This window comes from Podospora pseudocomata, chromosome 3 (assembly GCF_035222375.1).
Source record: "Podospora pseudocomata strain CBS 415.72m chromosome 3, whole genome shotgun sequence".
In the NCBI taxonomy this organism is placed as follows: domain Eukaryota; kingdom Fungi; phylum Ascomycota; class Sordariomycetes; order Sordariales; family Podosporaceae; genus Podospora; species Podospora pseudocomata.
In genome coordinates this window covers 3,196,426-3,221,746 of record NC_085887.1, presented here as the reverse complement: position 1 = coordinate 3,221,746, position 25,321 = coordinate 3,196,426, and the positions used below count along the sequence as shown (strand labels likewise).

Genomic DNA, 25,321 nt, shown 5'->3' with positions numbered 1-25,321 from the left:
AGATCCTCTCATGCTTTTTCCTTACCCCTTATACCCCCCAAAAAACCATTATGTAAACCAACCAAACACCCCCCTTATACAAATCACACACCCCCCTCCTCCCTCAGCAAGCCCTCCACAACCCTCCTCTCCTCCATCCTAACCTCCTCACCAACCTCCTTAACCGCCCGTTCCGCCACCGGCCTCGGCCCCCCATCCCTATCCCCATCCCCATCCCCTTTCCCCTTTTCCTCCTCCCCCAAACTCAACAAATAAAGCACCGCATCACAAAACTCCCTCACCCCATCCCCCCTATCCGTCGGGTCCGTCCTCGCCTTCTTCAGCGCGCTCGCCCCCTTCCTCAACCCCACATCCTTTGACCAAGGCGGTTCTTTTCTTTTCCTGTTATTGTTCTGGAGGAAAGACGGTGTTGTTGTACTGGAAGATGGTGTTGGAGGGGGCAAAGTCTGGGAGTGGATCGAGTCGAGGACGAATGGGAGGGAGGGGTATTTCTTTACTAGGCGCTGGAAGACGTGGGCGTGGTCGAGGAGGATTTTGTAGGGGTCGTTGTTGGTTTGCTGAGAGGGATTGGGAGCGGTGCTTTGGGGGGTGGGTTGGGATGTTGGGGCGGGAGGGTCGGGGGTGGTTGGATTTGTGGGATTTGTGGCAGGGGATTGAGCAGCTGGAATAGAGAGTTAGTGTTGAGGTGGTGGGAACGGGGAAAAGGATACGTACTATGGCATTGCGCAGCCGGGGCGGGGGCATTTGTATTTGCCTGGTTGGGTGTTACATACGGCGCAGAGTTTTGGCGCTGGTTTTGGGGGTGGAGGGGGGTCATCATCATCTTCTTTTTCTTCTTCTTTTTCTTCTTCTTTTCCTTCTTCTTTTTCTTCTTCGTCTGCGCCGAGGGTTGCTGGTGATGGTTCGGTTGGTGGTTGGGTTGTTGCTGCTGATGGTGATGGTGATGGTTGGGGGGAGGCGGTGGGTGCTGTCACTTCTGTGATCTTGGGGCCTTCGTTCAGACCTGGCGAGGCCATGCCGCCATCGTCTTGAGCCATGGTTGTGTGTTCAGTGCTGGCGCAAACTGGAGGTGAGGTTCGAGACCGAGCGCCAATCGGGTGGGAGAGCGTGGAAGTTGTAAGTTGAAGTCTGTGATTCGCCGGGTCGGCTGGGTTCGAGATTGGCGAGATGTTTAGAACAATCCTTTTCGAGAGTGAGATGTCTTGCGTCTTCGAACAAGGTCCTTACACACTGGTGATTCGCTGAAGCTGAATGTTTGGGCGACCAATTGGCAACTGGTCGCGTTTTCTATCAACGGCGACCCACATGAAATTTAGAGGAACGGCTTTTCTAGACTGTGTGGATACTGTGCGGTAACTAGAGCTTCACTTACTGCGGTACACTGACTGGCACTGGGACCTCAACTAGTTTCTAACAGACGACATGCTATGATTATGTGTACGGAAGTCTCATAAAAGACGAGACAGACATGTACGTTTGGATGCTTTATTCACATCACCCTTCTCCAGATGTTGAAAGTCCAGATAAAGTGACAGGCAGGGTTCAAAATTAAGTGGGCCCCGCGCCGAGACCTATGACGCAGCAAATATTTTAGCGGATCAACTCAGAACAAACTGTTTTGTCAGCCATCCCGCCGCCGGGTCTCGTCCGGCAATCTTTCGGCCCCTCCATAATTTCAGATTTGACGACGAGACCTACCGAGCCCATCTTACTCTATCTCAACACAATCTATATTTCGCGCTCGTAGGGAATCAGCACACCATGCCATCGACCAAGCTCCTACGAGGCATCGCGCCTCTAGTAGCGCAACCCTCCTCGGCCGCCGCCCGCCGCCGAACAACCACATCCCTCCTCCGTCTCCGGCACCAACCACCGTCACAACAACCTCCCCGCCGAGCAGCCCACACCACCACCTCCGGCCTCCGCCCCCGTCTCCAACCCCAATCATGGCACCCAACAACACCCTCTCCCCAGCAGCCTAAGCGCACCATCTTCATCCAAACCGAACCAACCCCCAACGCCAACTCCCTCAAATTCCTCCCCAACCACCCCGTCCTCCCCGAATCCATCTCCACCCCCTTCGTAGAATACCTCTCCCCCCGCTCCACCATATCCCCCCCATACCCTTCCCCCCTCGCCGCAAACCTCATGAACGTCGACGGCGTCACCTCGGTCTTTTACGGCCAAGACTTTATAACAGTCACCAAATCCGCCGACGCCGTCTGGGCCCACATCCGCCCCGAGATCTTCTCCCTCATCACCGAAGCCATCACCTCCGGCCAGCCCCTTGTCAACATCTCCCAGCAATCTGCCTCCTCCCCGTCCACAGCAGAGCAAGAGCAGGAATCCGGGGAAAGGGACAGTCTAGAATACGACGAAAACGACAGTGAAGTCGTTGGCATGATCAAGGAGCTCTTGGAAACGAGGATCCGCCCAGCGATTCAGGAAGATGGAGGGGATATCGAATTCAGGGGTTTTGAGAATGGCATCGTCATGTTGAAACTCAGGGGCGCGTGCAGGACTTGTGATTCGAGCACGGTTACGCTTAAGAATGGGATTGAGGGCATGTTGATGCATTATGTGAGTTTTTAATGCTATTGGCACACTTTCTAGGAGCAATTGCTGACATAAGAACGCAAAAGATTGAGGAAGTTCAGGGCGTGGAACAAGTGCTTGACGAGGAGGAGGAAATCGCCATCAAGGAGTTTGCCAAGTTTGAGGAGAAGCTCAAGGCGCAAAAGGGAGCTGTTCCCGAGTCGACTGGGAAGGGTGGGTTGGATAGTGTGCCTGGTTAAGATCTGGGAATGCAGGAAGTTATAGGTTGTATGAATAGGTGGTTTCAAAAAAGCTTATTGACCTAATGGTGTGGACGGGGGAGTCTTGTATGCTCGTGTAAAATGCTGGAAATAGAGATATCATGTATGCTGCTGAATATCATGTAGCAGAATTTAAATAAATGCCAAGCTGGTGGCTGTTATGCGGATCTAGATGTTATTTCACAAAGTAGCTCTGGAAGAGGTGGTCGAGGTAGTCGTTTTTTGCCCTCGGCAAAGTTCAGTGATGAGTATGGTTTGCCTCGAAGCCATACACTGAGTTGTGACAGTTCTAGTGAAGAATGATTGGCCAATCGAGTCCCGGGACCCTTTACGTTGATATCCCATTGAGCTATATACGTCGAGGTAACACACAGTGGCACTGAGCTGTGCATGTCAGCCCATCTATATCTACCTGCCCGCTTGTCAACAACAACAACAACAACATAGAGAGGGCCCCGCATCCGTCCGTTTACGTCTTCCTACTTGATTACTCTCGGCGTGACCGGCGGCGTGATTACCTGGCAGGTGAGTTACGCGGAGAATTGGAAGGCGGCGTGGTGTAATTGCCGTCAACGCAAACATGTCTCGCCCCGACTTGCAGCTGGAGAAATCACCAAAGGGAAGTGATCATCATCATCCCCAACCTCGTTACCCCAAAAAGCGAGAGTGTTGTGTGTATGTAGTAGCACTGTGGCAGCATGTGTGGGTAGCAATATCGTGGCGTCGTCGAAACCTCCAGACCGGTGGGCAAAGCAACTTGCATAGATCTACCAAGAGGCAAAAATGAAATCATCCCTCGGTGACGACGACCTCAAAGGCGGTCGGTCGTCCTTCTCGATGCTTCGACTTGCATCAGGGTGCATATCGTGAGCTCGCCTTTCCCAGCCGTTCGGGGAAGCATCTGGGAAATGCCGCGTGCAAAACACAAACAAAACCCATATTCTAGTATGGCATGGCAGAAGCTTGCTGGTGAGACTTCCACAGCAACAAGTGACATCCAGATCGAACGAGAAATCCGGGGTAAAGCGACCCCCCCTCCCCTTTTAAAGGGCGGAAAACAAATCCAGACCGGATCCCAACAGAAACGATGCCCTGCTGTCAAAAGTGAACTTTTTAGCGGGGTAGTTTCTTTCTGATAAGAACTCGAACCGCCATGGCGTCTCTCTCCCGCGGGGTCCCAGCTTTGTTCAACTGACGTCTGTGGTTCATCAATGGAGGGGTCGGGGTTGGTGGTGGTGACAGGGGGGTAGTAACCTAGGGGAAATTGAAATCTGGGGTTTCCCGCTCTCATCACCTCAACAGAGAAGAAGAAGCACACTCGAAGGGCCCGCCCCATTCGAGAAACAATTTAGGCTGATGAAAGTTCAACCCCCAGCCGCGTCCCCTCAAGGGTAGGGGCTTGGGCCTTTTCCTCATGGTATGTATGTAGGTGAGGTATGCAATGCAGGGGCTTTGCTGATCGTCAGTTGACTTATGTCCTCTTGAAGGACTCTCTCCTGTTTGTGACTGAGATATGACGATTGTATCTTTTTGGGATCTCGATCGTCAGAGTTTCTAGGTCGTGGTTGGGGAGGCAAAAATGGCCATAGCTTCTTGCGCGAACTGCCCTCTGGCTTTTGCTGGTGTTAAGAGTTGACCTTTGGGTGCGGGTTCAACGTCGAGCATGGGGTCCGCGTGATGTGTCTTGGTGGCCGTTAGACCCTCTTCGTCAAAATGGATGTTAGACAGCTACAGCGTAAGACACGAGAGAGACCTAGAGAGAGCGGGGCACTGGGGGCAGCCTTCTTCAACGAAGCCAATCCTTCCTCCGTGGGTTGCACAGCAGCATGCGGCATTCCTGCATCAAGACTTGTTGCTGGCCATAGGCCATACGCACATATTCGCGTGATTCGACGGGCATCCAGACCGCGGGAGAGAGAGGGAGAGAGAGAGCTGGGGTTGGTCAATGAGGTGATGGGGAAGCTGGATGAGAGGAAAAAAGCTTGGAATCCCGGTGAAGCAGATTGAGGTCTCGTGAGTGGAAGGAACCACTGAGCTCGGTGAACCTCCCTTCCCTTGAGCTGCATCAACAGGGCCGTTTCGAGCCTGCTGCAGCAACGAGACAGAAAATCAATCATGCACTCGGGCGGCGCGAGAGAGCAATTGCATTTCCCGATCCTCCACTCACAGCCCATGCTGATGTTTATGTCAAGATATCTCAAGACAAGACGGTGAATCTTGAGAAGCAAGAAGAAAAGCTGACAGCGGGTGTCACCAGCACTGCCCATCCAACCTATATATCTCCACTGACTGAGGCGAGGCAATCATGATCTGAATCCCGACGAACAAGACTCGAGACGAAATTCCTGCAAAAGCGCCGCACACCAAGGACGGGACGGAGGGACCCCCCCTTTCCCTGCATTCCTCTAGTATATCAGACCTGTGCTATATCCAGCCAAACCGCCGTTGCATTACCGACGTCTTCCCCACATTTCGTCTACACATGTAGGTGAACTGACCATTACCTCTCTGTCACCTGACCACTCCGGGGTCAGCAAGTTCAGAATTTTTCTAAGCTTTACGCTTAATAAATACCAAAACAGTAACGTACTGGTAAACTTTAAGATATTTATTTGTAATTTCTATTTAATTTAAACTTCTTTAATTTTTTCATTTATATTTTTAAGGTTTATAAACTATATTATTCATTTCCAAAATATATTTCAATTACTATTCAATACTTTAATAAAAAATAAAAATCAAATATTTTCTATGACTTAAACTTTAAAATTTGAAAAAAAAATAGTAACTTAAAAGAGCTGGATTAACTGTTATATTTAGTAAGTTTTAATATCAATATCAATTATACAATATATTTAATTGAAATATTTAAATTAATTGTATATTTTTTATATAAACTTTTTATTTTACTTTTAACTCTAAATATCCGTTGTTTAAAATGGATTCCCGTTAGGCTTATTTTACAATGAGTTACTGCTGTAATACTCTGTAGCAGCAGCCCTAACAAAAGCGTTACACGGGGCAGAAGTATCTCACAATATACCTATTCAGCACCCATTATATGCTCTTCTAGCACCTATTTGATATCTGCTTTGCACTACTCAGTGCCTACCTAGTACTCATCTAGCGCTTACTTAATACTTTACAAAGTAGGCTACTGCAAAGCTTTGCATCTGCTGCGACAGTAGACTGAAATAGCCTAAATTCTATATTTAGGCTATTTAAAGCCCTATAAGTGCTTGGAATAATTTGTGGGCTATCGACTCACAGTAACCCACACTTTCGAAGCTAGTAACTAAATTTGCCCTGCTTTATATAGCTATGATCACAAATTTTTTTAACAAAACGCAGCTGCATCAAAGTTTACTAAGCTAAACTCTAGTTTATCTGCTCATTGTAGTATATAAAGCAATGTAAAGCCTTTAGAGGTATACGATAGAAGTCGAATATAAACTCTACTACAAAGTCAAAGTTGGTATATAGCAGACAAATTACTCTAACTACAAAAATTTACTTTCTATAACTCTGCTGCTTAGCGTTGTGAGGCGCTGTAGCTATAAGCTTCAATAGTAAGCTATAGATACTACATATTAAGTCTTTCACTAATGCGAGCACTGTAAGTGCGTGTCTATACAAAGCTTATAAATTCTCAATTTATCTACTCCGGAGTGGCCAGATAATAAAGAGGGGTAATAGTTAGTTGACCCTAATCCACGAAGTCCAGTAGTTGATTAGGCGGCACAAGCTCCCCCGCAATTTGTGTGCCCTGGGCATGGCGGGGAAAAAAAGAAAGAAACCCCATGAAAGAAACGCCTTGTCGGCCTCGACACTGGGCTAACTAACCTCTTTCGTCCAGACCAAACGCATCACTATCGGGAACCCTGATCGCCCAGAACCCCACTGCACTTTCTGAGTTGCCCTCACCACCACGGGACACTCTCGCCATGCCTACTGCGTAGACGGAACATCTCTACCTTGGGTCGTTGTTTGTGGCATTGGTGGTATTCGGGTTGTCCGCGGGGAAAGGGGCGGGTAGGATCGAGGGTTGAAGGTGCAGCAGGTACCACGTTAACAGACATTCTAGCGTCAACATCAAATTGTTTGACCCATGCTACCACCCCACCAAAAAAGAAAGAGAGCTCCCCGTTTCCACCCCATCTGGCTGCATCTTCCATGCACCTCTAGCCATTGGACACGGCCACGACCACAACCACAACCACAGCACAACATCAACACCGTCACCGGCCGGGCTTCCATCTCTTGGTGTCTGTCGAAACACTCCGCACTGGCCTGGTTGCTCCAATCGGGGACCTAGACCCTTCTAGCACCCAACCCTTGTCTCCCTCCCATCGTCTCTTGTCGTCCCTGTCTTGTCCCCTTCCCTGCCACTTGAGTTCATCACAATACCTACGTACCCACGGTATCTTCTATAATTCCTCTCTTCCGCGAGCTGGGATGCCCACCCAACAGTAGTCCATCGCGCAGTGGATAGTTCTTTGTCTCACGGGCGGTGCTGGGGCTTCGAGTTTCTTGACTGGAGCCACTAACAAAAGACTACGCCCGGCACGAGACCTCCTGAGCAATCTCTCAATTCCATTCCCGGAACCTGGGGGCAGGCATCATCGAGGGACTCTAAACTTAAATCCTACGGCGTTTTGCCACAGCATCATCTTCATTAACCAAACCACACACAACCTTTCGAGCCTTCAGGTCTCTCTCTCGTCTCTCCTGCGGTCTTCAGCGTGACTTGACCCTTCGGCTAGCCTGGCCAGGATCCAGCCACTAACGAGTAACGTGCCTTCCCCGCTCCCACACTTCAACCCTCCTAAAGCAGCTGCGGCAGCACGCTTACCTTGCCTGCACCCTCGCGCATCCATCCTTGAACAGGACACTCCCGACAGCCAGACAGCCAGACATCTTCATCACTCACACACTCTTGTCTCTCCTTTTCCCTTTCCCTGAGAGCCACCTCTTCCCGCCTTTCCGCCCTTCCTCCCCCCTTTTCGTTCTCTTCTCTTCCTTCACCTACTCTCCCGCTGCTCGACGGCGGCGAAGACAAGACAAGACTGCTCGGCAATACGCGGCCCACTGCCCAGCCAGATACCCTCAACCCTTCCAGAGAGCTTCGCGCCTGTAATGGGAGGTCGCGTTTAGCGCTGCCGCACCCCTCCGCGAAGTCAGCGCATCGATAAAAAGTTCGACAGTTTTCATCGGAAAACTATAAACCCCGCAACAGTCCGTCGTCTCCATAGGACTTACTCACTAGGGCCGGTTTCATGAGGATTGGGTTTGGAGCCTCCGGTACTACGCTCCATCCGTTCGGCAAGAGTCCGGGATAGACCGTCTTCCATTCCTGTCTTCTGGGTCCCAAACGCCGCCCTCAGTTCCAGTTTGATATCGTCGGCCACGATACACAACCCTACGCTCTACTCTGGTTGACATTTCGTCCTTCACTTTTTCCATCACTGTGCTTTTTTCTTTGGTTTCAACTTTCTAGAGACTGCGACAAATACCCCCACATAGAGTTTCCCATCAGACTGTGTTGTGTAAGTGACCCCCTATTTTCTTGAAGTCTGGCGAGAGGCATACATCAGTTCATTGTGTATGCCCGACCAACAGCGAGCTTCCAATGGGCTCATTCCGTGTTGCTCGTGGCTGGACTGTGTTCTCAAAGCTCCAGCTCGTCTCGTGTCAGCAGGCAGTTGATGTATGCCCAAATAAACAGGCACACAGTCGATGACAATCATCGCCCAAACTCCACTCTCCGGTCTTGTGCTGACTAGGCCTACAGCTGATTTCCTTCACGCGCCCCAGAGATATCCGATAAACGTCTTAGAGATCTGAGGTTTTTTGAGTTTTCATCACTAGTCGCCACTTGTTTAACGTCATCCGGCTAGTGCAGCGGGCAACTCGATCATCATTTGCCATCATCCACCTTGCTAGCCATAGTCAGGTGAATAGTTGGCTCAGCTCGACCGGCCCATTCTCAATTGACTTGAAATTCCAATCGACGACATTATGAGCTCCGGTGGAGGAAAGACGGGCCCTCCGCCCAAGCAGGGCCAGGGGCCCTTCTCAGGCGTTGCCCCCAGCAGCCAGGCGATACTGCTTGATAAACTGGGTCGGAGGTCGACGCCCGACTCCGAGGCTCTCGCCAGCTCTGATGATGAGCCCGAGGCCTTCCGCCAGGACAACATCCCGCCCACTGTTCAACCCCCGAAACCGATGCGTCGAGCTTCTTGGTTGAACGATACTACGCAGCAGCAACCGTTGCGCCAGAGAAAAGAGTCTTTTGCCAGTAGCTCAATGTCTCCGACAACCTCTCACCCGAGCACACCTGCCGCTGACCCAGGGGCTTCTGTCTGGGGAGCCTCTGCCGGAGTGCTTGGGAGAAACCATTCGGGGAGTGGCACGTTTACTTGGGGAAACACTGGTATCTGGAATACCGACCGAAAGGAACCTCCTTCGCGCTTGACTGAGGTGCTTCCCTCTCCGACTTCAGCAGCGCCCCCCGGAGGTACAGCAAGCTCCTTCTTTGGCAATGATTTCACACAAACCTCGCCCGGCCCTCGAGAGACACCCAACTCTCAGCTTCCGTTCCCGATTCCTCTGCACCCTACCCCGAAGACGTACCGATCCCAGTCGTATTCCGTAGGCCAGCTTGAGCCTTCTGAATCAGCCATGACCGCCGGTGTTCCTTCCACTATTGGTTCCCGAGTCCGGCCGATGGGCCATTCTGGCCTTCAGCACCGTCCTTCTCGGCCTAGCATGTTGAGCGAGATGGCAAACGATTCGTCGCTCGGAAAGGTGAACGAGGATGATGATGACGACAGTACCGGTTCCTTGCAGGGAAGCCAGCATCAGGAGCAGGCCAAAACGATCGAAATGCTCACCCGGGAGAACATGATGCTGCGGCAACAGCAGCAATTCCAGAACCAAGCACGGCTGAGACCTAGGGCCTCTACCTCATCCTGGGGGTTGGGCAATGGCTACTTTACACAGGAGCCAGTTCCAGAGGAATCCGACTACGCCATTGATGAGCACGATGAAGCTAATGATGGCTCTGAGATGGCAGCCAGAAGGAGCCTTGCACGACGGATGAGCGAGTACGGACCGGGGACTCTTCGGACTCCCTACCTGATTGAAAACAGGAAGCTGGAGAATGTCAAGAAGGGCATCTGGCAGAGCTCACTTGGGTTCGGTGGTCTGGGAGAACCTCCTCAAAGCAGACGTCACTCTTTTGCCGATGTGCCGACCCGTCAGGCTTCCATCAGCTCGATCAGTGAAGCGGCGCTTGAGCAGGCGTCTCAGGACCTTTCTCATTCGCAAGAGTTTCCGTCTGCGTATAATGACAATGCCAACTTCAATACCGGCAATCAAGGTAAGGCATATCGTTGGTCTCATATCAGATTCGGCTTGCTGACGTGCTTACCAGTCCCATCTTACTTCTTGTCTGGAAACGTCGCAAGTCCTGCACAGCAAGGCCTCGGACAGGTGGGACCGTATCACAACCAGTATGCATCTCCGTACGGCGGAATGCCTGGTGCGTACGCCAACAGGCCCATCTCACCGCATCGGGGCATGTACGGCGTGACGCAACCCCGGCATACCCAATCACTCTACATCGTCCTGTTCAAGTGCTCCAGAGCCGATGTTTTCTACATTCAGGAAGGCACCGGTCTCAGCGTCAAGCCTGGTGACCTGGTAATTGTCGAGGCTGATCGTGGTACGGATCTGGGCACCGTCGCCAAAGACAATGTAGACTGGCAGACGGCCAAGGAATACAAGGAGCATTATGCTGAGGAGCAATACCGATGGCTCATGATGTACTCACAAAACGCCACCTCACAGGACGGGGCTGGTGCTGGTCTCATGGCCGCTTCCAACGGCCTCCAGGGCAGCGCTGTGGGTGGCATGGGGCCCCCGAGCCAGAATCATATGCAGGAGCCCAACTCGGGTGAGTTGAAACCAAAGCTTATCAGGCGGCTCGCGCAACCCTATGAGATTCAGGGATTGCGCGAGAAGGAGGGACAGGAGGCCAAGGCCAAGCGTGTTTGCCAGCAGAAAGTAAAAGAGCACGGCCTTAACATGGAGATTCTGGATGCAGAGTTTCAAGTGCAAGTCTCTACCTACTTTGAAGTGAGGCAAAACTTGTGACTAACAGCTGGACAGGGACTGGAAGAAGCTCACATTCTACTACTTTGCCGACTCATACATCAACTTCAACTCTCTCGTCACAGACCTTTTCAAAATCTACAAAACTCGCATCTGGATGTCGGCCATCAATCCGGCATCTTTCGCGAGCCCGTCCCTTGGGCTTCCGGCTCCGAGCGGTATTGGTCCTGGAGCGGTCGTTAACCGGGGCCTGGCGACTGCAGGAAGACGTCAGGACAACCAACAAGAAGGCCAGAACGCCTTCTCGGCGCCCGGTCAAGCCGATCGAGCTGTACGCCCGGCATTTACCATGCCGTTCGCCGAACGTGCAGTGGCTCCCAACCAGAACTACCCCGCAACAAACTTTCCATACAACCCCTATTCCGCCTTTGCGAACCCGGCTGCTCGTGCTGGAGCCATGCCGTACGCGCCCGGCATGGTTCAGGGTGTGGATGCCTATGCGAACGCTTTTCCTCAAGGAGGCGACTTTGCCGGTCGCGGACGATTTCCACCACCCCAATCCACCACACCAGGAGCCCAGGATCAAGCAGTGTCGGCTCTGGGACCCCAGGCAGATTGGGTTGGCTCTTTCCAGGGACTCTCTCTCAACTCTCGCTAGGACGGTTTCGACGTTTGTGCTTTACAACAGCTACGCCTTTGTACTTGTATTTACTTGCTGCGTTTCGATTTCCCAGCGCGTTAAGATGACCTAAGACGACGAGACTTCGCTCATTTGGAACCGAGATACAGAAAAGAAAGACTAGGGCATGAAGAGATTTCTGGGACGGTCAATCCTTTTCATCATGAGGCACGAGGCTTATGGGACATGTCAACATTACATCATGGTTTGCCCGAGGGCGACCACTTGCTTTTTTAGGGGCGTTGGCGGGCGGTTGGTTTGGTCAGGACATGTTCCGTATTGCCAAACAGCTGGCTTGGCCTGTTTTTATTTTCTCTTCTCTGAGATCTAATTTTCTTGAAACCTTTTGGCCAGACAAAGTCACTTACATTCTTTTTTTTTTTTTTTTTTTTTAAAAAAAAAAAAACCCCCCTTTTCAGTTATTTTTCTTATTTTTCTTTTTGCTCAGACGTCGAGCCGTCGCTTTCTCCATTTGACGAACAGAAGACTTTGCCATAGACAGACAGAAAGGGGAGCTTCAACGGGGGAGCATTATGTAATCTGATACTACAAAACGGGAACTTTTTCGAACTTGGTTTAGGAATGGATCAACTGATATGGGCATTACAAAGATTTGCGATTTTCCTTTTTTCTGTTTTTTCTTGTTTTTTTTCTTCTTTTCTTTTTTGCTTTCGTTGCGGATTCACTTCTTTTAGTTGGCTCCTGGGGCCTAGTCTTTTCAGGTAGTTGGCGGCTTTTAATTGAGACTGTGCTGATTTTGATGAGAATTGGTGTGTGATGCTTGAATGTGAATTTTGACGAAAATGAATCTGATTTGTTTTCGTTTTGAAAACAGGAATGCCAATTGCCGTGCAGTCTGAAGAGCTGTCCCAAGTCCAGAACCCCGAGCTATCAATCTCAAGTTTAAGAACGGTGGGTCTCCAGCATGCCAAGACGTGAAATTGGGAGGTGGGGCAGGTGGAGCTTGGACCACACGCACGATTCCAGAATTGGTCTAGCGCCCTGCCCACTGTTAGGGCTTGCGGGTTTCCCTCACAATTGCAAAATTCTCGATTTTTGGCAACCTTCGACTCCCGATCACGAACTCCCTTCCGTACTAACCACAGGAATCCGGTGAGTGCTGCACCCCCTCCCTCCTCCCGCCACTGAGACGACGACAATTTCTTGCAGCTCTCTGCTCAGGAACATTTCAATTGCCTCATTTTTCATTCTGGCAACAAAACGCTGACGGGCGAGACTCTGCACAGGCAAAATGGGCGCCCTCAAGTACCTCGAAGAGCTCTCCAAGAAGAAGCAGAGCGATGTCGTTCGCTTCCTTCTCCGGGTTCGCTGCTGGGAGGTCAGTTAATATCCGATATCCGAGAGAACATGTGGACGGTTGGCATCGCAATGGGGGATTTTTTTCGGGAAACCTCTGTTGCGATTGACCACCGCCCTTGCTATACACTCGTTGAACATTTGCTGAGAGTGCATCAATATAGCTCCGCCAGTTGAACGTCATCCACCGTGCTTCCCGCCCCAGCCGCCCCGACAAGGCCCGCCGCCTCGGCTACAAGGCCAAGCAGGGCTATGTCATCTACCGCGTGCGTGTCCGCCGTGGTGGTCGCAAGAAGCCCGTCCCCAAGGGTGCTACTTACGGTATGTTTTTGTCCGTTTTTTTTATAAAGAGGAACAGGAGCTGACCAACCCTTCACTTCACAGGCAAGCCCACCAACCAGGGTGTGAACCAGCTCAAGTACCAGCGCTCCCTCAAGGCCACCGCTGAGGAGCGTGTCGGCCGCCGTTGCGCCAACCTCCGCGTCCTCAACTCTTACTGGATCAACCAGGACTCCACCTACAAGTACTTTGAGGTCATCCTCGTCGACCCCCAGCACAAGGCCATCCGCCGCGATCCCCGCATCAACTGGATCGTCAACCCCGTGCACAAGCACCGCGAGTCCCGCGGCCTCACTGCCACCGGCAAGAAGTCCCGCGGTCTCAACAAGGGCCACCGCTACAACAAGACCAAGGCTGGCCGCAGAAAGACCTGGAAGCGCCACAACACCCTCTCCCTCTGGCGCTACAGGTAAATGCGCGGTCGTCGTTGACCGTGTCATTTTCAATGATGGCAGAGGAGACGATGATGGGGCTGGTTCGGCTCTGGTTCTCCTGTTTGGTGGCATCTCAGACGTGCTTTTTGGCATCGTTGACTGGGCGAGGTCTGGTACTCGTTTGAGGAACTCGGGAGCTATGCTATGGAGAATCTGGTCTTAGCTGAGCAGAGAGAGAAAAAGGAATGGACCAGTGTGCCGTGAAGGCTACACTCGATGATAATTTTGTCTGTCCATCAGGCGTTGTTTTATGAATGCATTGTGAATACCCTTGGAGTTTGGGATTGATTGCCTCTTATCCTTGTGCCGTCTTGCCAGGTGATGTGACTTTGGCTGTTTTGGAAGGGCATATCAGACCGCTCCGTAACTTGCTACTGTAAACTATGCTTTTGTTTGCCCGTTCCTCGAAGTGTAGCTGGCAGTTAACTGCCTCGGAAGTGTCAACCCCATATCTCCCAACTTTATATCGAAACATTGCCCCCTATGCACATGTGACATGCCACTTTGATATCACAGGTTCCAAGCTCCCAGGATCAGCCTTTTAATGTCTCTCTGTTTCACTCACCGAGATTTTTCTCTCTCAGTGCCTAGATTGATTGTACAGTTTTTTTTCATATCCCTTCTAATAAAACATTTTTATACACTTGGTTCATTATTCCCTTTTCCTGTCCCTTCTCCCCCCTTTTGTAAAACTATGAAGGAGGAGGAGCACTCGAGGTCGCCTCTGTGGCAGATGTGGATGTCTCTTCGACAACAGGGGCAGGAAGCTTCTTCCTCGGCCTCTTGAGGTCTTCGAGGGTGAGACCGTTTTCGAGCTTGGTGATGCCGACTACGGGGGGGTCGTTCTTGGTGATGATTTCGTACTGACCGGGCAGCTTGTTGCCTGCCAGCCTGAAGGCGTCTCGAATGACCTGCTCGTGGAGGACGCCACGGATCTCGAAGATGACCTGGTTGGCGGCCACGCGGGCGGCCCAGTGGTCGAAGGAGCCTTTTCCTTTGCCCATGCGCATCTATTTGGGGGGTATTAGCATGGTTCTTGTTGAGCGGTGCTTTCTGGTGGTTGTTCTGGATGTTGATCCCATGATATCAACCCCGTCGCATTAGGTGCAGCGCTTTTTGGTGCGAACCCTTCCTCCTCATGACCCCAGATCTCCGCCTTTTTTGATACTGTTTTTTTCGGTATCGACTCCATTTGACATGAACCCCCCCGGATCCCCCTATACCACCTCCCCTCCTCCCCTCCTCCCCTCCTCCACTCCCCTTCCACACCATCCCCTATCACCCACCACAACTCAAAGAAAGGGTGCGGTGAACTAACCTCATTCCCACTAATAAACACCCCCACATTGCAGCACTTTCGTTTGTACAACCTGTACTTTTGCCCCCTGAGCCGTGCCTTGATGGTGTCCTCGGCCATCTTGAAGTGTTTGGCGCTGATGCGTCTCCCGTGGTCGCACATCCTGAGCCCGTAGTCGCCCCAGACGACGGTCGTTCCTTTGGTTGAGCCGCCGGTTGGGACCCGGGGACGGCCTTTCATCATTTTGTTTTTGCGGAGGAGGTTTGGTTCTAGCCAGGAGCCTTGGAGTGTTGGAGTGGTGGTGAAGGTGCGGATGGTGGTGGTGGCATGGTTGAGGGGGGATGGGCGGGGGGTGGTGAGGCGGAGGGAGGTGAGGGCGCTGAGGAGGGAGGAGAGGGGGGGGGAGGGTCGTGGTGGCATTTTTGCGGTTGGCTGCTGGGGTGCTGGAACGGCGGGGGTTATCAAAGAGCTCCTCGCTATCACCAGATATGGTGGTGGTGGTGGTGTTGCGCGCCAATTCCAAAAAGCTGCTGGCTCCAGTTCGGGATAACTTCGGCAGGCAAAAAGTCCGGGGTGGGAGCTTGGGCTATGAAAGGTGGTTGAAAGTGGGGCATAAAGTTTAAAGTGGTCTGTCTGGGTCGTCGCGCCAAGAGGAGAGAGCAAGTAGGTAGGATTCGCGTCACCACTTTCCGAGCGCGTTTCCCTTTCACTTGCCGATATCGAGTTTCTTTCTAGGCTTCAACGGTTGGCTACCATTAAAACCCCCCTTTTTGACAACGGCAGCGGCGATTCAAACGGGTTTAAATTTTTGCATTTTTTTAAAGGCAGAGGTGTTCTCTTTTTCGCTCGATTTTCAATTGGAAGGCTTTCCTGAGGGCACAACGACCACAACCACCATGCCTGATATTCGGTCGTTTTTTGCACCAAAGGGCGGTGCGGCGGCGGCGCCATCGAAGCCTGCGCCCAAGAAGAAGGAGGAGGAGAAAAAGGGGCGCGGCAGTGGGTTTACCTTTGGGTTCGGAAGGGTAGTAATGGGTTGCTGACACTGCTCCAGAAGCGAGAAAGGTCGTCGAGGACAGTGATGAGGATGAGGAGGTGGTAGAGTAGGTTGCCTCGATGATTCTTCGTGAGACATAGCTGACATTTCGACAGGGTGAAGAAGAGTACCAGAAGCACACCGAGAAAAAAGGCAGCGTATGTTTGGTTGTAGTATCGTGATACTTGCACGGGTTGTGACTTACGCTTCGCAGGGCGCCGATCGAAGCCAAGGGCACTGAAATCTCGACATCACAGTACTTTGCTTCCACCAAGGCCAAACTAGCTGCCACTACCACGTCGAGCACGCCAAAGAAGGCTGCCGCCAAACCCACGCCCGAGCTCCCTGTGCGCTCCAGCCCACGATCCAAACCGGCCGCCAAGCCTGCCCCTGAGACAAAGACGAAGAAGCCGGTCACCACCTACAAGAAGCACACCATCCACGATGACGACGCATTTGTTGACAACGAGGACGAGGACGCGGGAGACGACATCTTTGCCGCTGACGTCAGAGGTAACAAGAGAAAGAAGGATGACTACGAAGAGGAGGAAAGCGAGGAGGAGCCACAACCCAAGCCCAAACGGATTGCTTCCCGTTCTGTGAAGAAGGTCAAGGATGAGTCTGAGGAGGACGATTTCGAACCTGCGCCAAAGAAACCAGTCGCCAAGAAACCAGCTGCTAAGAAACCAGCTGCCTCTGCCGCGAGTAAGAAGCGAAAGTCACCAGTCACCGACAGCGAGGAGTCAGAGGAGGAGGTGGTCAAAAAGAAGCCCGCTCCCAAGAAGGCAGCACCTGCGAAACCTCGCGCCACGAAAGCCAAGAAGGACGCTGATGCTGAGCCGGATGATGTCAAGGACATTCTTGCCAATATTCCGACGATTCAGGCACCTGATGCTCCCCCGAAGGACCCGAATTGGAAGTTTGATTTCAAGAACAAGGGCGGTGGCGGCAATGCTGGTCCGGCTCCGTTGGCTGGTACTGTTGACATTCCCGAAGGAGAGGAGGACTGCCTTGTCGGCAAGACATTTGTCTTCACTGGGCTGCTCAAGACAATATCCCGTGAAGATGGTCAAGCCCTGGTCAAACGATATGGCGGCAAGGTCACCGGCGCTCCAAGCAGCAAGACGGACTTTGTCGTCCTCGGTGACGACGCCGGCCCCAGCAAGCTCAGGAAGATCAAGGAGCACAACATCAAGACTATTGACGAGGAAGGCCTGTTCTATCTCATCAAGACTATGCCTGCTGGTGGCGGTGGTGGCAAGGGGTCTGAGGCTGCCAGAAAGAAGCTCGAGCAGGAGGAACAGAAAGCCAGAGAGGAAGCTGCTCGCATGGAGGAGGAAGAAAAGATCAAGCGAGCCGAGGCGACGAGGGCTGCCAAAGCTGCTGCTGCCGCCCGTGGAACCGCAGCTCCAGCTCCCCAGCCAACGGTACCCCTTACCCAACTCTGGACATCAAAGTACGCTCCTACTGCCCTCAACCAGATTTGCGGCAACAAGGCAAACGTAGAGAGGATCCAGGGTTGGCTTAAGAATTGGCCCAAGCACAAAAAGTACGACTTTCAAAAGAGGGGTGCTGATGGCATGGGTGGTTACCGAGCAGTCATCATCTCTGGCCCGCCAGGTATTGGCAAGACTACTTCGGCCCACCTCGCCGCCAAGCTGGAGGGGTACGATGTCATTGAGAGCAATGCTTCCGACAGCCGCAGCAAAAAGCTTGTTGAGAACGGGGTCATGGAGGTTGTCAACAACACCTCGTTATTGGGCTACTTTGCTGGCGATGGCAAAACTGCGGATGCGGCCAAGAAGAAGATCGTTCTGGTCATGGACGAGGTGGATGGTATGTCTGCTGGTGATCGTGGCGGTGTTGGTGCGCTGGCCAAACTCTGCAAGAAGACTGAGGTGCCCATGATCCTCATTTGCAACGACCGCCGTCTGCCAAAGATGAAGCCGTTTGATCACGTTGCTTTCGACATCAAGTTCCAACGTCCGACTGTTGATCAGATTCGCTCTCGTGTCATGACCATCTGCCACAGAGAAGGTCTGAAGATGCCTCTTCCAGTCGTCAACGCCTTGATTGAGGGCAGCGGGAAGGACATCCGGCAGATCATCAACATGCTGGCCACGGCGAAACTTGACCAGACCACGATGGACTTTGATCAGACCAAGGCGATGGCCAAGGCCTGGGAGAAGCACGTCATCTTGAAGCCATGGGACATTTGCCAAAAGATTATTGGCGGTGGCATGTTTAGCTCTGCCAGCAAGGCGACCTTGAACGACAAGATTGAGCTGTACTTCAACGACCACGAGTTCAGCTACCTGATGGTGCAGGAGAACTACCTGCGCGCCAAGCCCAGTGCTATAGGGGGTGTGGGCATGCATCCAAAGGAGCAGAACCTGAAGCATCTTGAGCTGGTCGACATGGCGGCTGAGAGCATCAGCGATGGCGATCTGGTTGACCGGATGATCCACGGTCCCCAGCAACACTGGTCTCTGATGCCTACTCATGCCGTCTTTAGCACCGTCAAGCCGGCCTCCTACATTGCCGGCCAGTTCGGCGCTCAGCCTACGTTTACCTCTTGGCTGGGCAACAACAGCAAGTACGGCAAGCTGTCCCGCTACGTCCGTGAGATTCACTCCCACATGCGTCTCAAGTCTTCTGGCGATCATAATGAGATTCGCCAGCAGTACTTGCCTGTGCTGTGGCGCCAGCTCGTGAAGAAGCTGGAGCTGGAAGGCAAGGAGGCGGTGGAGGATGTGATTGAGCTGATGGATAGCTACTACTTGACGAGGGAAGACTTTGACTTTATCAAGGAGCTGGGAGTGGGTGAGCAGGACGAGGAGAAGGTGAATATCGACACGCAGACAAAGTCGGCGTTTACGAGGATGTATGTTTCTCTTTCTCCACCCCCCCCCCCTTTTTTTTTTTCTCGTACCAAAATACTAACGTAAAATGATAGATACAACCAAGCCTCCCACCCTGTCCCCTTTATGCGGGCGACCAACCTCCCTGCTCAAGCCAAGAAGATGAGCCGTGACGTGCCTGACTTGGAGGAGGCGATTGAGGAGGAGGATGATGATGAGGCGGCTGTTGCGGAGCCGGTGGATGATGAAGAGGAGGAGTTGGACTTGAGCAAGGACAAGTATGTCAAGGCGTCCAAGAAGAAGGCTGCTCCGAAGAAGGCTGCTGCGCCGAAGAAGACGGCGGCGGCGAAGAAGAAGGCGGCAGCGGCGGTGGTGATGGATGATGATGAGGCTGAGGAGGAGGATGTGCCGGTCAGGGCCAAGGCTAAGCCGGCTGCGAAGCCTGGGGGACGGCCTAAGAAGGCTTGATCGTGGGATAAGAGCAGTTTTGGGGCGGTTGACAGGGTTATGTTTTGGGGGGTTGGTACAGTGCAGAAACGACAGGCCGGCGTGGTGATGTTATCTGGCGTATTTTTAGGTGTATATCTTTGCCATGGTATGGGATTTGGAGGAACATGGCATATAGATAACTCAGCTTTGGCCATTGTCATACACTTTTTGAGTTTATCACTATCCTTTCCCCTTTCTGGTTTACCAATATTTCAGTTTGTCAAAGATTTGTGTGTGTGAGTGTGTGAGTGTGTGAGTGTGTGAGTGTGTGAGATATATTTTTGATATCTTTCTAGACGTATGTAATGTATGAATGTGTAAAACTCAAGCACCCTTATACCCATACCTCAACCGGCCCAACTCCTTTTCCACATCCACCCCCGCCATCGTCTTTTTTGTTGCAACACAAACGCCGTACACCACGCCCGGTAGCACGCCTAGCAATACCGGGTGAGGCCCCCCACCTTTTCCTGTTTTCTCTTGCACTAAGCCCATTAATGCTAGTACTGTCACTAGCAACAAGTTCAACCAGGGGAGGTACTCTTCCAACGGGGACTTGGCAACTGGCGGTTGGATTATCTTCCCTTGGATGCTGGGGGGTGGTTTGTCGAGGGCGTTGAAGCCTGTCGAGGTGACGGGGAGGGTGTACAGCAGGTAGAGGGTTGATGATAGGGAGGAGAGGGCTAGAAGGGGGAAGATGGGGGGAGATGTGGGGAATAAAAGGAGGTAGGGGAGGGAAGAGAGGACGGGGAGGGTGAGGAGGAGGCGGAGGGTGAGGGTGTTGGAGTGGGCATTGCGGGTGGTGAGGGTTGTGATGAGGGTTTCTTGTTCTGGGAAGAGGTTAGCGAATGGATAAAGTGGGGGAGAAAGAAGGAGAAGGGAAATACCTTGTTCGTCCATCACTTCTGGGATGTCATCGTCGGTGCTGTTGTCGTCGGTGTATTTGAAGCTTTTGCGGAGGCGGGTCGAGGCCGATTCGAGCTTTGAGGTTAGGGTGGTGAGGTTGGGGGTGGGGGTTCTTCGTGGCATTTCTTTTGTTGGTTGGAGGATTCTGTCTGTGTGTGGTTGAGAAGTGTTGAGAGTGAAACTGGGGATTCGGTGAGAAGAAGGCTTCGTGAAATGACAGTTGCTGTGAAGCTTCCGTGGCTGCCGTTGACAGCTGCGCAACCGTTTGGTCTTGGCGGCCCCGTAGTTATGATGGATAGAGGCATATAAGAGGTGAAATGCCGGTAGACGGCATAGGATTCGGTATTTGCATACCTACATCCTCAACTCTGATCTGGCACTTATGGCACCACAAGTTGATCAACACATGAATATGTCGAATTATCACAGAATCAAAAGTGTTATTTCATCACAATGTCGAGCCCGAGCAGAACTAGACGCAACAGACTGATCAAAGGTGTAACTCAACGATCAGAAAAGACCAGAGCATTCCAGACAAGAATCAACCACTATTGTACCGAGCCTCATAACGGCCCATCCCCAACTCCCCTATATCCACTCATCCCATTCAACCCTGCCATCCCCAACTCCTCCTGTCTCTTCTCTTTCCTCACCCTCCTCCCCTTAGACCCCCACCCCCCAAACACCGCCACTTCCCTCACCACCAACCCTGCCAATGTCAACCCAAGCAGAAACATGGGAATAGTATTCCATTTCCACCCCCTCATCAACCTCAGCTTCTCCCTAATCACCTCCTCATCCATCGAATCCTCCATCGGCAACGCAATCACAGCCTCAAACCAAGTCTCGGGCGTCCACCTATCATCAGGATACAACCGTGGAAACTGGTACTCCTCGGCCACATTCGGATCAATACTCTGCCCGCTCGTCCGCCTCGTCTCGACAAAAGTGTACGCCAACGCCCCAAGCGAAAGCAAAAACGACAAGACCACAACAACAGCCCAGGCCTGAAAAACCCTGGGCAGTGGGGAACGAGTGTAGTTTGCATAGTCTTTTCTTCTCTATTTTTTGTCAGCATCTCCTTCTTGTTTCTGTGATCATAAAAGAGATAAACCCACCCGCGAATGAAACCTCCACAACCCCCACAAGCCCAACACCCCCCCTCCCCCAACTACCACCACCGCCGTCCCACCCGCCGCATTGACAGCATGCCCATGGTTCGTCACCAAGCCGGCCGGGTGTCCGGAGAGCAGGAAGCCAGACACACCCAACGGGTAGCCCATCTCGAAGGGTCCCTTTCCGTAGTTATGGAGAAAAGACATGGTTGATGAGACGAGCGCAAGGGAGATGATCCCGTCCATTGCTAGCAGTACCGTGACCAGGATAATGTACTTTATCCACGATTTCGGCGCCGCAGGCGGGAAGTTGTGATGCCGGTATTTTTCTCTGCCGTTCATGATTATCGGTTTTCGGGGTGGTATCCTTGATTCTGATTCCGGTAGTAGAAACCCCCTCGAGTTGTTGTCAAGTTCAGGCGTGGGGGTTGTGAGCGAGGGGTTGGGGGTTGATGGGTGGGGAGAGGGAGAGGAATGGCTTCTGTTGAGTTCGGTGTAGACACCGCCGCCGCCGCCGCCGCGGCGACCGCTCGACGAGGTTGAGGTCCCTACTGATGAGGATGGGTAGACAAAGGGGGTTGGGAGGCGGGGGGGGAGCCAGCCGCCAGCGGTGGCGGCTACCATGTTGAAGAATTGGGGGGTGGTATGCTTCCCGGGGGCTGAAAATAACGGGCGGTAGTTGACAGAGAGGGTGCGTGGAGGGAATTGGGGAGGGTGGGGAAGAGTGAGAAGTGGGTGAATATATGAGTGAAACGCACAACGAGGCAGGTGGCTTGGGTCTAGACGGGTTTTGCTGGCTGGGAGATGGGGAGAAAACAAACAATAGAGGTCAGTGGTTGTATTGTTTTTGTCTGTGTTAGTCCGGGCGGTGGTGGACTGGCCCAAGTCTATCTACTGTTTCGGTGGTTTGTACTGCGGGACTTGTCCAGGATAACTGCTTGGGCTTTGTGTAAGAGGGTAGTCGTGTGAGCTGGGATGAAGGATTCAGTGAGAAATCCTGGATGACGTATATACCGAGTTTTTGTCCGTGTGGCGGACAAGCGAGACGACGGGGATGTGATGGTAGATGAATGAATATGCTTCTTCATTGGTCTCTCATGGTAGGCATTTCCACAGCCCCTGATGCCTGATGAGTAGATTTGTGAGATCTACTAAGAAAACCGTTCCATCCTGGTTGCCAAGTCATCCTTCTAAGCCGATTCCAGTCCGAAGACTTAGCTCATACCTACTCTGTTACACAGCATATATCACCGGCTCCAACTGTAATTCTCGTTTTCGTCCCAACAACGCTCGCTGTGCCGCTGCTATGGCATTCCAACGTTACTATTTCTCGGATTGTTTTTTTTTATCTTGCCGGTCGGAGGGTTCCCTAGACACGGTAAACTGTCCCGCCATGGTGGCTGATCAAATCTGCGGGGTGTTCAAACAAAGGAAAACCATCCGAGGCTATTCAGCCATGAAATGAAGTTTGAAGTGTGAGTGTAGTTGAAAGAAACTCTCGGTTAAAGCGATTATGCACCCCATATCCTTTCTCGCATAACCCAATAAGATGCATCAATCCATGACTACCAAGCTTCCCGCCAAGCCCTCGAACGAGCTCTCCAAAGTGGGCTGCCTTGCTTGCTTGAGCTAGAATCAACGAACCTCTACGGATACCCCAGTCGCAAAACCACAACGACTCCCAACATGCTGCTGTCAAGGTTAACACAAAGGGCGGCCCTCTTCAGGCGGATACCCTCCCAAATATCACAGCGGACACAACCCCTCAGGCAGCAAATACAAAAACGAACCTTAATACCAGCCCCCAAACGAGGCGACGGCCCCCTCATGGAGCGCAGAGCAGACAGAGAGCTTCCCCGTGTGTAACCCCATAGCATTCCCACTTCCCTCTTTCCAAGTCTAACGTGTGAATTCAGCCCTCCCCTCCTCCAAATGGATGAAAACCCTCCCCCTCTTCGCCCTCTGTGTGGGCGTCGCCTCGGTCGCCATCTTCAACTACCAAAAGTTCTCCTCCCCCGTCGTCGGCGCCACCCTCTACGCCCTCCGCACCTCGGACGTCGGCCGCGAGCACCTTGGCGACAACATCTACTTTGCGCAGCAGATCCCCTGGATCTCTGGCACTCTCAACCAGGTCCAGGGCAGGATCGATATTACGTTCAGGGTGAAGGGCACAAAGGGGGAGGGCGTCATGCGGTTTGCCTCGTTCAGGCCGTCGCCAAGGGGCGTGTTTGAGACGACAGAGTGGAGCTTGGAGATGGATGGGGGAAAGAAGATTGACCTGCTGGACGGAGCCGAGGATCCCTTCAAGGCCATGACGGGGGCTGACCAGCTGGGGATTGATCTGGATGATGATGAGGGTGATAGCTTTGCTGCCAAGAGGGGGTTCAGGAAGTAGTCAGATGACATCAGTGAAAGAGGCACACTCTCACACATCCCAGTACTTGTACATTTAGTGTAAATATCATACATTTCAAAAATAATCAAACAAAAACACCAAAGGCCTCTCCCCCCCTTTACAACGTAGCCTGCTGCTGCTCCCCACCCAAACTCTCATGCCCATCCTCAGCAGCCGCCCGCTCCATCATCTCGGCCTGCTCCCTCGTCGGCTCCCACCCCCCAGCCAAAATCTCCTCTATCCTTTTTTCCCGTCTGGCCCTCTTCAGCTCGAGATGCCTCTCCCTCGCCTGCTGCAAATGCTCCTCCGCATTGGGAAACCTCTCCTTCAAAGCCCTCATCGTCTTCTCAATGTGCTCCTCCGGCGGCGGCGGCTTCTTGCACGCATCCTGAATCTTGACCACGCACCCCTTCGGCCCCGCCACAGCCCCCTTGACAACCACGATCCCAAGATCGTTATCAATCAGGAGGATCGGCAGGTTCTGCACCGTAACCCTCTGGTTCCCCATCCGTCCGGGCATCTTCTTCCCCGGCAGCACTCTGCTGCCGCTACCCTGCGAAGGACCAGCAGAACCAATAGTCCGATGGTTCTTCGAATTACCATGCGACGCCTCCTGCCCCGAAAACCCATGCCTCTTCATGCCACCCGCAAAACCCATACCCCGGGAGTTACTCCTCACGTCAACCCTCTGCCCGATGTAGAACCAGTCCGGCATGAGCTGCACACCGACCGGCAGCAACCCCTTCTCATCCCTGACCTTGAATTCCGCGAGTTGTTCCTTGGGCGCGATGCCCTTTGCTTCGTAGTACCCCAGCATCGGCGCGCCAACGTTTTTCGGGTCACGTTCCCCGAAACCGACTTGCACGGCCCAGTACCCGTGGTCTTTTCTTGTTTTGTTGAGGACGGTCTGGACGCGGTCGAGCTGGAGGACGGTGCAGGGGATGCGTGTGCCGGTCAGGCCCATGAAGGCGGTCATGCCCTTCTTTATGGCCAGCACGCCGGCGCGGACGGGCGTGGACTGGGCTTTTCGCTTGAGGGCGGCGGCTGGGCCGGCGGTGGGGGCGGGGAGGCCGGAGGTGACTTGGTTGAAGCGGGTTGGTTTGGCGCGGGGGGGGAGGGTGGACCAGCCGAGTTTTACAGATTGGGGGGTGGAAGTGTGGAATTGCGTTGTTCGGAGGAGGGAGGCCGGGGAGGTTGTTCGGAGGGGTAGTCGGAGGGTGAGTCCTGCGCCTGCTGGCGCCAGTCGGGGGGCCATTTTTGTTGCTGTGTGATGCACCCTCGAGGGGTTGGTCAATTGGTTCTCTCGGTGTGCTTGTCGTCGGGTTATGGCATTTGGGTTATGGCGTCGAACCCCTGGTGAGAAAAAAAGGCGGCGACGACGGCGAGGTGTCGCGGGTTCAAGGTCGATCGGCCGCGGCGGCAGCAGAGAAATTTGGGAAGCTCGAACTGGACTGGGATTCGGGCTCCGATAAACCGATCTGCCCCTACCGGGGACTGGGCATGATAAGCCTTAACCCTAACC

At 52.8% G+C, this 25,321-nt stretch overlaps 10 protein-coding genes across 10 annotated transcripts; 5 read left to right on the top strand and 5 right to left on the bottom strand.

Annotated features, from left to right (window-relative positions):
- Positions 1 to 83: 83 nt before the first annotated feature.
- QC762_309120 (uncharacterized protein) lies at positions 84 to 1,473 on the bottom strand (the record flags this gene model as incomplete). Its single annotated transcript, XM_062889207.1, has 3 exons — positions 1,373 to 1,473; positions 715 to 1,287; positions 84 to 661 (listed from the first exon to the last, which is right to left on the bottom strand). The coding sequence occupies exons 2-3, from the start codon at positions 821 to 823 to the stop codon at positions 84 to 86; spliced, it is 687 nt and encodes a 228-aa protein (XP_062745165.1). The 5' UTR covers positions 824 to 1,287; positions 1,373 to 1,473.
- On the top strand, positions 1,376 to 3,010 carry QC762_309110 (uncharacterized protein). The gene is made up of 2 exons (XM_062889206.1): positions 1,376 to 2,580; positions 2,643 to 3,010. The coding sequence occupies exons 1-2, from the start codon at positions 1,762 to 1,764 to the stop codon at positions 2,793 to 2,795; spliced, it is 972 nt and encodes a 323-aa protein (XP_062745164.1). The 5' UTR covers positions 1,376 to 1,761; the 3' UTR covers positions 2,796 to 3,010.
- Positions 3,011 to 8,834: 5,824 nt separating this feature from the next.
- Positions 8,835 to 11,174, top strand: QC762_309100 (uncharacterized protein; the record flags this gene model as incomplete). The annotated part of the gene is made up of 3 exons (XM_062889205.1): positions 8,835 to 10,197; positions 10,252 to 10,931; positions 10,989 to 11,174. The coding sequence occupies 3 exons, from the start codon at positions 8,835 to 8,837 to the stop codon at positions 11,172 to 11,174; spliced, it is 2,229 nt and encodes a 742-aa protein (XP_062745163.1).
- A 1,495-nt stretch (positions 11,175 to 12,669) lies between these two features.
- rpl15 (60S ribosomal protein L15) lies at positions 12,670 to 13,892 on the top strand. The gene is made up of 3 exons (XM_062889204.1): positions 12,670 to 12,949; positions 13,092 to 13,248; positions 13,312 to 13,892. The coding sequence occupies exons 1-3, from the start codon at positions 12,863 to 12,865 to the stop codon at positions 13,677 to 13,679; spliced, it is 612 nt and encodes a 203-aa protein (XP_062745162.1). The 5' UTR covers positions 12,670 to 12,862; the 3' UTR covers positions 13,680 to 13,892.
- A 341-nt stretch (positions 13,893 to 14,233) lies between these two features.
- On the bottom strand, positions 14,234 to 15,573 carry mrpl16 (39S ribosomal protein L16, mitochondrial). Its single transcript, XM_062889203.1, has 2 exons — positions 15,019 to 15,573; positions 14,234 to 14,710 (listed from the first exon to the last, which is right to left on the bottom strand). Exons 1-2 carry the CDS (start codon positions 15,415 to 15,417, stop codon positions 14,393 to 14,395), a joined length of 717 nt encoding a protein of 238 aa, XP_062745161.1. The 5' UTR covers positions 15,418 to 15,573; the 3' UTR covers positions 14,234 to 14,392.
- Positions 15,458 to 19,605, top strand: rfc1 (DNA replication factor C complex subunit Rfc1). The gene is made up of 5 exons (XM_062889202.1): positions 15,458 to 15,996; positions 16,052 to 16,100; positions 16,150 to 16,191; positions 16,248 to 18,917; positions 18,990 to 19,605. Exons 1-5 carry the CDS (start codon positions 15,894 to 15,896, stop codon positions 19,360 to 19,362), a joined length of 3,237 nt encoding a protein of 1,078 aa, XP_062745160.1. The 5' UTR covers positions 15,458 to 15,893; the 3' UTR covers positions 19,363 to 19,605.
- A 60-nt stretch (positions 19,606 to 19,665) lies between these two features.
- On the bottom strand, positions 19,666 to 20,530 carry QC762_309060 (uncharacterized protein). The gene is made up of 2 exons (XM_062889201.1): positions 20,271 to 20,530; positions 19,666 to 20,213 (listed from the first exon to the last, which is right to left on the bottom strand). Exons 1-2 carry the CDS (start codon positions 20,410 to 20,412, stop codon positions 19,708 to 19,710), a joined length of 648 nt encoding a protein of 215 aa, XP_062745159.1. The 5' UTR covers positions 20,413 to 20,530; the 3' UTR covers positions 19,666 to 19,707.
- A 322-nt stretch (positions 20,531 to 20,852) lies between these two features.
- QC762_309050 (uncharacterized protein) lies at positions 20,853 to 22,028 on the bottom strand (the record flags this gene model as incomplete). The annotated part of the gene is made up of 2 exons (XM_062889200.1): positions 20,853 to 21,350; positions 21,408 to 22,028. The coding sequence occupies 2 exons, from the start codon at positions 22,026 to 22,028 to the stop codon at positions 20,853 to 20,855; spliced, it is 1,119 nt and encodes a 372-aa protein (XP_062745158.1).
- A 917-nt stretch (positions 22,029 to 22,945) lies between these two features.
- On the top strand, positions 22,946 to 23,856 carry COA1 (cytochrome oxidase assembly protein 1). The gene is made up of 2 exons (XM_062889199.1): positions 22,946 to 23,262; positions 23,321 to 23,856. Exons 1-2 carry the CDS (start codon positions 23,091 to 23,093, stop codon positions 23,797 to 23,799), a joined length of 651 nt encoding a protein of 216 aa, XP_062745157.1. The 5' UTR covers positions 22,946 to 23,090; the 3' UTR covers positions 23,800 to 23,856.
- Positions 23,857 to 23,917: 61 nt separating this feature from the next.
- On the bottom strand, positions 23,918 to 25,054 carry QC762_309030 (uncharacterized protein; the record flags this gene model as incomplete). The annotated part of the gene is made up of 1 exon (XM_062889198.1): positions 23,918 to 25,054. The coding sequence occupies one exon, from the start codon at positions 25,052 to 25,054 to the stop codon at positions 23,918 to 23,920; it is 1,137 nt and encodes a 378-aa protein (XP_062745156.1).
- Positions 25,055 to 25,321: the final 267 nt, after the last annotated feature.

What these genes read in the sequence shown, in the direction of transcription:
- QC762_309110 (XM_062889206.1), top strand. Translation starts at nt 1,762, where the DNA reads ATGCCATCGACCAAGCTCCTACGAGGCATCGCGCCTCTAGTAGCGCAA. An exon ending in AGGGCATGTTGATGCATTAT is followed by an intron (nt 2,581 to 2,642) that starts GTGAGTTTTTAA and finishes AGAACGCAAAAG; the next exon opens with ATTGAGGAAGTTCAGGGCGT.
- rpl15 (XM_062889204.1), top strand. Translation starts at nt 12,863, where the DNA reads ATGGGCGCCCTCAAGTACCTCGAAGAGCTCTCCAAGAAGAAGCAGAGC. An exon ending in TCCGGGTTCGCTGCTGGGAG is followed by an intron (nt 12,950 to 13,091) that starts GTCAGTTAATAT and finishes GCATCAATATAG; the next exon opens with CTCCGCCAGTTGAACGTCAT. An exon ending in CCCCAAGGGTGCTACTTACG is followed by an intron (nt 13,249 to 13,311) that starts GTATGTTTTTGT and finishes TTCACTTCACAG; the next exon opens with GCAAGCCCACCAACCAGGGT.
- mrpl16 (XM_062889203.1), bottom strand. Translation starts at nt 15,417, where the DNA reads ATGCCACCACGACCCTCCCCCCCCCTCTCCTCCCTCCTCAGCGCCCTC. An exon ending in TGTTTATTAGTGGGAATGAG is followed by an intron (nt 14,711 to 15,018) that starts GTTAGTTCACCG and finishes CCCCCCAAATAG; the next exon opens with ATGCGCATGGGCAAAGGAAA.
- rfc1 (XM_062889202.1), top strand. Translation starts at nt 15,894, where the DNA reads ATGCCTGATATTCGGTCGTTTTTTGCACCAAAGGGCGGTGCGGCGGCG. An exon ending in GGAGAAAAAGGGGCGCGGCA is followed by an intron (nt 15,997 to 16,051) that starts GTGGGTTTACCT and finishes ACACTGCTCCAG; the next exon opens with AAGCGAGAAAGGTCGTCGAG. An exon ending in ACACCGAGAAAAAAGGCAGC is followed by an intron (nt 16,192 to 16,247) that starts GTATGTTTGGTT and finishes TACGCTTCGCAG; the next exon opens with GGCGCCGATCGAAGCCAAGG.
- QC762_309060 (XM_062889201.1), bottom strand. Translation starts at nt 20,412, where the DNA reads ATGCCACGAAGAACCCCCACCCCCAACCTCACCACCCTAACCTCAAAG. An exon ending in AGAAGTGATGGACGAACAAG is followed by an intron (nt 20,214 to 20,270) that starts GTATTTCCCTTC and finishes ACCTCTTCCCAG; the next exon opens with AACAAGAAACCCTCATCACA.
- COA1 (XM_062889199.1), top strand. Translation starts at nt 23,091, where the DNA reads ATGCTGCTGTCAAGGTTAACACAAAGGGCGGCCCTCTTCAGGCGGATA. An exon ending in AGCAGACAGAGAGCTTCCCC is followed by an intron (nt 23,263 to 23,320) that starts GTGTGTAACCCC and finishes GTGTGAATTCAG; the next exon opens with CCCTCCCCTCCTCCAAATGG.